This window comes from Tympanuchus pallidicinctus, unplaced genomic scaffold, assembly GCF_026119805.1.
Source record: "Tympanuchus pallidicinctus isolate F22 unplaced genomic scaffold, pur_lepc_1.0 scaffold60, whole genome shotgun sequence".
Classification (NCBI taxonomy): domain Eukaryota; kingdom Metazoa; phylum Chordata; class Aves; order Galliformes; family Phasianidae; genus Tympanuchus; species Tympanuchus pallidicinctus.
Window position 1 is genome coordinate 245,991 of NW_026294781.1, and position 8,155 is coordinate 254,145.

Below are 8,155 nucleotides of genomic sequence, written 5' to 3' on the forward strand. Positions count from 1 at the left end.
AGGGCAGCAGAGCTGGCGGGGGGGTGTCTGCACTGAGTGCCTGTGGAAAGGCTGTCCTCATCCTTCTGGGGATGTTCTTGCTTTTTCAGAAGTGGTGAGTCCTCAGGAGGTCCCCCAGCAGAACCAGGACCCTGCTGATACCCAAACAAGGGGGACCGAAGGAACTGACACTGCAGCAGAGGAAGGAGGTCACGATGAGCTGCTGCCTGAACTGGACAGCCAGGAAAGGGAAGAGCTGCTGCGGTGGATCGATGCCACACAGCCACCGAGCCCAGAGGTCCCGAGCAGCAGAAAAACACCACCGTTCATCACAGCGCTCCCTGACTTTCCCTGGGCCAGCAGCAGGGAGCGAAACGGAGAGGCAGAGGCAAAGGCCTGGATCAGCAGCGACCTGATGTGCATACGTGCACTGTGCTGCAGGCAGCCCCGCAGGCCGCTGCCCTGCATGCCCTTCCTACCGCCCCGCAGCACATCACCAGAGCTGCCCGTGCCGACCCCCCTGGATGTCCCAGCACCTCCTTCGCCCAGTACAGCACATCTGATGGAGGAGGCGCAGCAGAAGCAGCCCCCGCTGGTTCTCCGCCTGCCTCTGCCACCCGGCTGCACGTCGGCGCCCGCCTGCACCACCAGCGGGCACCAGCAGCGCACTGGCAGCGGCCCAGCCAAGAAGAGGAAGCTGCCGCACGGCCAGGACGCTCCAGGGCAGAAACGCCGGCGCTAGGCGAAGCTGGGTGGGCTCGGCACAAACGGGAGCGTCTGCGGAAACCGGCCCATGTGCTGCAGCAGGAGGCAACCAACGGCCAACAGTTCAGGCTACCTGTAGCTCTGGGCTCCTCGCTGGCCCCGCGGCACACAGAGCAGCAGCAGCAGTGCTCCAGGGGCACCAGCACCGGCCCCAGCCCTACCTCTCCAAACCTGGTCTGTCCACCACCACCACCTTGGACTGGGACAACGTGGGACTCCATTACATTTCATTACGTTATGATATTTTATGTTATTCCATCTTCAATTACATTAAATAACATCACATCACTCAATGTTTCGTATTCACTTTGCTACCTCTCTGCCTGCAGTCGTTCATGCAGCCCAAAGCCCCCCAGACCCAAGGCCCACCTCCAGGGATGGTGGCGTGGTTGCAGCGAGCCCAGAGCTGCAGCTCCTCACTGATGTTCGCCATCACCATCGTGCTGCCTCTGCCTCCATCGCCTTGTTTTGTGCCTGGGGAAGGAAATGGCCACGTACTGAGCATCGGGAGTGTTGACATGGGGGCACTGGGCAGGACTGGTGGCCCTGGGAATCTATTGGGGGCCGCAGAAAGCACTGGGGTGGCTCCAGGCTGCCTTGGGAGGCGCTTATTTTGGGATTCCACACAACGCTGGGAGGCAATGGGAGCTTATTGGGGAACTGCGAAGAGCACCAGGGGGCACTGGAGAGCTTTGGACAGCACTTGTGGGTTCGGGGAGGTTCAGGCACAAGGCGGCACAATTTAACCTCATCAACTTCCCATCTCACCCAAGGCATCGAACGATCCGTTTTTTCCATGGGGGGAAGCCTTTCCCTTTGGGGCTGACATCCCCCAGCTCCGCCCAGGGCGCTACGTTTGACGCGTTTGATGCCATCGCTCGGTGACACATTTGTCACCCACAGACTCACCGTGGGTCCTGAGGAGGGGTGGAGGGGGGGGGTGGCGCCGTTACTGGGCATCACAGGAGGAGAAACTGAGGCCCAGGGCGGACCAAGAGCTGCAGGGCAGAAGGTTTGGTAGAACTCACAGCAGGAGGGACGGGATGGCTTTCGCTCTGAGCGCTGCTGAGTCAAAGCTGAGCGTCCCCTTCCTGGAACCAAAGGGTTAATGACACCCTCAAAACGTCCTCATCTGCCCCCCCCTCACCCCCCCCACTTCTCCCTCTCCTTTCCCCCCTCCAGCTTTTGGGGAGACTCAGCCCCCCACTTTCTCTCACCCTGCAATCTTTGCCCCTTCCTCTTCTTGCCCCTAATGGGGAGAGGAGCAAAGGGTCCCCAGACCCCCCCCTACGCCCCCCCCCCTTCCAAGCTTCTGCTTTTTTGCCTTTTTGGCCCCAAATGAGTCACCAGGGGATTTTTTTTTTCGAGGCTCTCTCTCTGCTGAGCAGATTGGGGGTTCTCTGATGGGATGTTGAGGGGTTGGGCACCCATGGGTGCTACACCCAAGCTGCTGTCCCCACTGTCCCCTATTTACAGGTGGTTCCAGATGGACGGGGACAGGGATGGACCCTAAAAAGTGGTTTCCCATCAGCAGAGCGATGCTGGGCACTCAGGATGGTCTCAAGATCTTGGGGGAGGGGGGGGAGGGACAGCAGTGGCTCTATTGATCCCAAAGAGTCACCAGGGATGGGACAGGACTGCAGGGACAAGGAACAGAGCTGAGGATAAATCCTAGGGATGTGTGGGGGGTGGAAAGGAACAGAGACCCACCAGCATCAGGACAGGGGGACACGACAGCAGCGATGCCCCCAAAGCCCCGGGGGGGTCTGGAAAACCCAGCACAGTCATTCAGTGCTGTGCCCTAAAACTCCCTTAGGTTCCGGTAAGGAAAGAGTCAATGGCACACGCACGAGAGCAGCTACACACGCCACTTCCCTGAGTGGGGATGAGTCATCCTCAGCCTTCATCCCCAGCCCTGTAACACCGCACAGCACCGCGCTGTTCCTCCCAGCACCTCCCGAAGCGGTGAGTTTGGGGTCGGTGGGGTCACAGGGCACAATTTGTCCCTTCATCCCGGCGGCATCTCGGTGACATCCGGCAGGGATGGGCACGGTGAGCTCGGGGGGGGTTCCAGCAATGCTACCAGCAGTCCGGAGCGAAGCAACACCACGCTGTTATTGGGGGGAGGAGAGGGGAGGGAGGGCAGAGCGGGGAGCGGCTCCGTGCGATTCTTTTTGGGGTTTTTTTTTGGGGGTGGGGGGGGGGTTGAGGTGATGTCAGGCGTTCGGAGCGCGGTTCGGATGACTTCACGCCTTACTCAGCGCCGGGCTGGCAGAGTTCCCGTGCTATTCCCGGCCGTGACGCGCAGCGCTGCGCCGAGCCGGGACGCGGCCGGGTGGGAATTGGGGGAATTTGGAAATTGAGGCGTTGAGGGCTGAGCGGCGGAGACGCGGCTGTTGTCTGCGAATCCTACAGGAAGGGAGTTTGCTATGCCCCACACAGACCCGCTGCTGCCCGCTTCAGTGCACCGCTGCTTTCTATTGCTTGACCCCAAGCGAGCGCTTTTTGCCCCCAAAAACCCCCGGACTGCGCGCTGGTTTCCTGCTTTTTTCGTAGAAGGGGAGGAAATCGCGTCAGCCCCGCAGATTGCAGTGCCGGGAACCAGGCGCGAGCCGGGGAACCACAGCCGGGCTTCACACCATGCGTGTGCCTGCATCTACCTGCGGCTCACACCTGTGCTCGTGCCCATGTAGGCACACAGCCCACGGACACGCGCGCCCAGCGCAGCACAACACAAACAGCCCCACGGTGTGCAACGCACCCGGGGCGCGCACACAAACACGCGTGCACGTGATTGCGCACACGAGCCATGAACGCGCACTCGTTGCCATACACGCACGTGTCCCAAACACCCCCCCTCGCCCCCCCTCCCCCCCTTGCACACGCTTGCATTCACACTCAGCGCCGATCAACCGCACGCACGTGGGCGGCGGCACTACAGCACCCAGCATGCCTTTCGCTAAGGGGCGGGGCGAGCGCAGCGCAGCCCAATAGGAGAAGGGGGCGTGGCGGCGGCGGCCAATAGGCGGCGGGGGGCGTGGTGGCGGGTGCAGAGGGACAGTCACATGGCGCGGCAGCGGGTGAGCGGCACCGGGCACGGGAAAGGGGGGGAAAAAACGGCGGGGGGGGGGGGGGGAAGGGAAAAGGGAAACGGGACCCCCAGCGTCGCTCCCTTCTTTCTCAGCTTTTTGCGGAGACACGGCTCTTGTTTTTATTTTCTTTAAAGCCTTTTGAGCGGCTTTTTCTACCAAAGTTGGAACGGGCAGGGAGCGGCAAAGCGGAAGGGGGCGGGGGGGGGTTCTAAAATTTGTTATTTTGGTGGAGGGGTCCTACAGTATTTTTAGGGTGGGCCCGCAGCATAGGTGACAGCAGGGCTTGGACGATGGCGATTTCTCCTTATTTGGAAGGGGAGAGACGATTTGGGGGCAACCTGCCCCTTATTTTCCAGCCGCAGGGCCCGTCCTAAAGGCGTGGAGAGGGGGGGACACGCATGGAGGACAGCCAGGAGCAGCACGGGGGGGGCGAGGAGCCCCCCGCCAGCACCGAGCCCACCGTGAGTGCTTGGGGGAGGAAGGAGGGGGGGAAGCCATTGGGGTGAGACGCCCCCCAGTTTGGGGGAGAGCATCCCCAATTCGGGGGTGTCCTGATGGCTGGCGCAAGGCCCCCATCCTTTGAAGGGGGGGTGAGGGGTGGAGGGAGGAGTACTTCCCATCTCTGGGGAAAAAAGAGCCAATTTTGGGTGCCCACGTGGCTGCCAATAGCATTTTTGGGTTTCTCACACTGCTCCCCACCCCCCAACCCCCCCCTCCCGGGGGTTTATTTAAAAGAGGCTGGAAATAGTCGAGCCGTTAAAGCGGCGGCCGTCAGCGAGCGGTTCAAAAGAATAGAAAGAAGAAGAAAAAGGAGTGGGGAGGGGAGCAGCTGCTTTGCCCAAAAATAGCAACAAGTTTTATAACTCCGGAAAATGTAGAACAAACAAACGAGAAACATTTTTAGCTGAGAAAGGAGGCGGAGGGGAGGGAGGGCGGGGGGGGGGGGGGGGTTAGAGCAAGAATTTCTGCCCTTCTGTTTTCCTGGAAGCCGTTCCTCGTGTTCTCGCACGGCTCCGGAGCTTTGACCAACTTGGCCGCCTGCCCAGGCTGCTGAATAATGAAGGGAGAGCTGCACAAATGCCTCCAGGGTGCACGGGGGGGGGGGAGGGGGGAGCTCCCCATCTGCCTCAGTTTCCCTTCTGGGCTCTTTCTGCCTCTCTGGGTCCCTCCCGATGGCTGCATTCCCCCCTTTCTCCCCCCAGGAGACACCAAGCCCTGAGCAGGCAAAGCCAGCAGATGCCAATGGTGAGAAAGAGGAGGAGGAGGCCTTCCTCGTCAGCCTCTACAAGTTCATGAAGGAGAGGCACACACCCATCGAGAGGATCCCACACCTCGGCTTCAAGCAGAGTGCGTACCTGGGAGCGGCTTTTGGGATGGGGGGTCGTCTTGGGGACGGAGGAGCTTTTGGGATGCAGCGCTGGCGCGTCACGTCTGGCTGACTCCTTCTCTCCCCTTCTTCCCAGTTAACCTGTGGAAGATTTACAAAGCAGTGGAGAAGCTGGGAGCTTACGAGCTGGTAAGCAGGCAGCGTGCCGCATCCGTACAGCTCCGTGCTCCTGATCTGGGGGAGGATTAACCCATCTTTGCCCCATCACAGGTAACAGGGAGACGACTGTGGAAGAATGTGTACGATGAGCTGGGCGGCAGCCCGGGCAGCACCAGCGCGGCCACGTGCACCCGGAGGCACTACGAGAGGTAGGGGGGGTTTGTGTGCCTGCTCCCCCACCCCCAAGGGGTTCAGTGGGGTTGGGGCTCAGCGCTGTGACTCCCACCCTGCAGGCTGGTCCTCCCGTACGTGCGGCACCTGAAGGGTGAGGACGACAAGCCGCTGCCTCCCAGCAAACCCCGCAAGCAGTACAAGGTCTCCAAGGGCACCGAGATGGGTGAGAAGAGCAAGAGGAGCAAGAAGGAGAAGGGTCGGGAGCAGGTGAGCGGCCATGGGGTGAAGCTTGGGAATGATCCCAGTTCCTGTGCTCAGCCTTCATGCATCCATCCCCATCCCGGGCACGTGGCTGTGCAGTTCTGGCGAGGGTGAGGGGCAAGAGCAGAGAACTGAGCTTCTGGAGATGGAGTGGATGCACGGCTCAGCCTGGCACCCACACCCCAAACTGGCTTTTGGTTGCAGGTGGCACCGGAGAAGGCAAAGCCTGAAGTGGCAGCCACCCCTACAGCCAGCAAGGAGGACCCAACAGAGGCCCAGGAGCAAGGCCAGCCAGCGGAGGGACGCACCAGCCCCACGGCCCCGGCCCCGAGCCCTTCTGCAGGGTGTCCCAGCACCTGCCGAGCCCACACTGAAGCCTACAAACGCCTCTTCTCCAGCTTTTACTCCAAAGGCAACCACCCCATCATGTCTCCGCTGGCCAAGAAGAAGCTGCTGGCTCAGGTGAGCAAGGCAGAGTCCTTGCACTGCCTCAAACGCCACTGCCTGGAGGGCAGGGAGGTGGCAAGCAGCGCTCACCCCAACCCAGAGCCCAACCAGCCAGCTGTCAGCCCCCACCTCAAAGAGCAGAGGAGCCCGGAGACACAAGGATTGAAGGACACACCCCGGGGAGGCCGGAGCGAGGCAGGACCCATCCCCAGCGCATCCCCTGGCAGGACGGACAGACAGCCTTACCCACGAGCTGAGGACGGGGGCCCTGCGCCCGCTGTCTTCACCGGCTTCTTCCACGCCTATCGCAACGAGGTGCTGAAACCCATCAGCTGCCACCCCTTTGGGGGATATTTCTCCAACTTGAAGGATTTCTTGGAACCACAACCTGAGGACGCGGAGGCCGGCCAAGAGCAGCCCCAGGACCTGCGGAGCAAAGCGTGGAGCAGGGAGAGCCCGCAGCCGGCCGCCTTCGCTGCCGTCAAAGCCTGCTGGGTGCCCCCGGGGGCCGGCTTCACCCCGCTGACACGGAGCCCCACAGCACCCACAGCCAAACGGAGCCGGGACGAGGAGGCTTTGGGCCCCAGCAGGAAGCTGCAGGTCGTTTCCCCCTTTCTCCACGAAACTGAAGGCAGGGACAAGGGCGCTGGCTCGCCCAGGAGCCACCAAGGATTGGCCAAACCCAAAGCCATCATTCCCGGACCCGGCTACGCCGCTCCGCTCACCTCAGTGCCTCAAGCCCCAGATGTTTACAAGGGAGCCATGCTGCGCTTCCCGGTGAACTTCAGCAACTCCCTGGAGCACCTGAAAAACCAGGCAGCCCCAGCGGTGCCGTCTCTCTCCATCAACCCCTTCATCATCCCTGCTTTCCCCAGCCCTGTGATAGCCGCCTCCGTGCAGCCCTCCGACCCCAGGCACTACCCGACGTCCTACGAGGGCTCACTGCAGCACCGGCTCTACCCCACAGCCACTTGGCACAGCCAGCACACCTACAGCACCCCACACACCTCTGCTTTCCACCGTAACACCAAGCTGTAGGGCTGCTGTCCTGCTCTGGATCGGCCCCAGCCTCACAGAGAGGCGAGGCAGCACCCGGATGCCATCAGAGCTGCTGAGTCTCGTGGCAAAGATGAGCTGGACAGTGTCGTTTTTACTCTTGGTCTTAGAGATGTTTGTATCTGACATCATACTCTGGGATATTAACTACCAATATCACAAGGTTATATATATATTATATATAAAAAAAAGGGAGCAAATGAGTTGCAGAGGTTTTCTTGCTGAGATGCTGTGTCCCATGCAGCTTTGTGCAGCCAACACAGTGGATGCTCCCACCTCGCCATGCTGTGTCCAGGCTGCCCTGCAGCTCCCTGGCACACAGCCTCTGCTCCCTCCTACAAAACAATGCAATTTTAGTTCTGAAGTATGTTGCCTTATAGCAGGAGCTCCTAAGATTATAAGGGGCTCAGGGGGCAGCAAGCATCCACGGGAAGCATTGCTGGCTCCTCCAAAATGGGTGCTGGAGGGCAGCATCCGAAATAAACCTCACTGGATGGTCCCAGCTGGTGGTTGTTTGGGGTGTGCTTGATTCCTGGGATTAGGGCTAGGTTGTGGGGGAAAGCCAGCCTCACCCTAGCAGGATGCTTCCTGACCTGGGAGCAAGGCTGAAACCTACCTGTGTTTTTCTTCTGCATTGTTTCTGGCACCTTTTTCCCAGCCTCAGGGGTTCACGGCTGTTTCCACGTGTCCAAGTGTGGGTGCCACAGGCTGAGAGCGCGGCGCAGACACGGCATGGAGAACCTCCTGGCTCTGGAATCCACCGCAGACAGACAGACAGACAGACAGACAGCACCTGGGATGCGATCTGTGGAGAGAAGAGCAGCACTCTTGGTGGCAGCCAAACGACCCAGGACAACTCCTGAGGAATCTGCAAACCAGCACAGGCCTGCAGAGC

General features: G+C 60.6%; 1 protein-coding gene across 3 annotated transcripts; it reads left to right on the forward strand.

Moving 5' to 3' along the window:
• Positions 1-2,627: 2,627 nt before the first annotated feature.
• Positions 2,628-7,762, forward strand: ARID5A (AT-rich interaction domain 5A). Of its 3 annotated transcripts, none has more exons than XM_052664983.1 (7): positions 2,628-2,709; positions 4,193-4,297; positions 5,039-5,183; positions 5,300-5,352; positions 5,434-5,531; positions 5,616-5,763; positions 5,962-7,762. In XM_052664983.1, exons 2-7 carry the CDS (start codon positions 4,235-4,237, stop codon positions 7,240-7,242), a joined length of 1,788 nt encoding a protein of 595 aa, XP_052520943.1. In that variant the 5' UTR covers positions 2,628-2,709; positions 4,193-4,234; the 3' UTR covers positions 7,243-7,762. The 3 variants fall into 3 exon arrangements, with proteins under 3 accessions (XP_052520943.1, XP_052520944.1, XP_052520942.1); XM_052664984.1 differs by lacking the exon at positions 2,628-2,709 and adding an exon at positions 3,779-3,824; XM_052664982.1 differs by lacking the exon at positions 2,628-2,709 and having other exon boundaries at positions 4,071-4,297.
• The last annotated feature ends 393 nt before the right edge of the window (positions 7,763-8,155 follow it).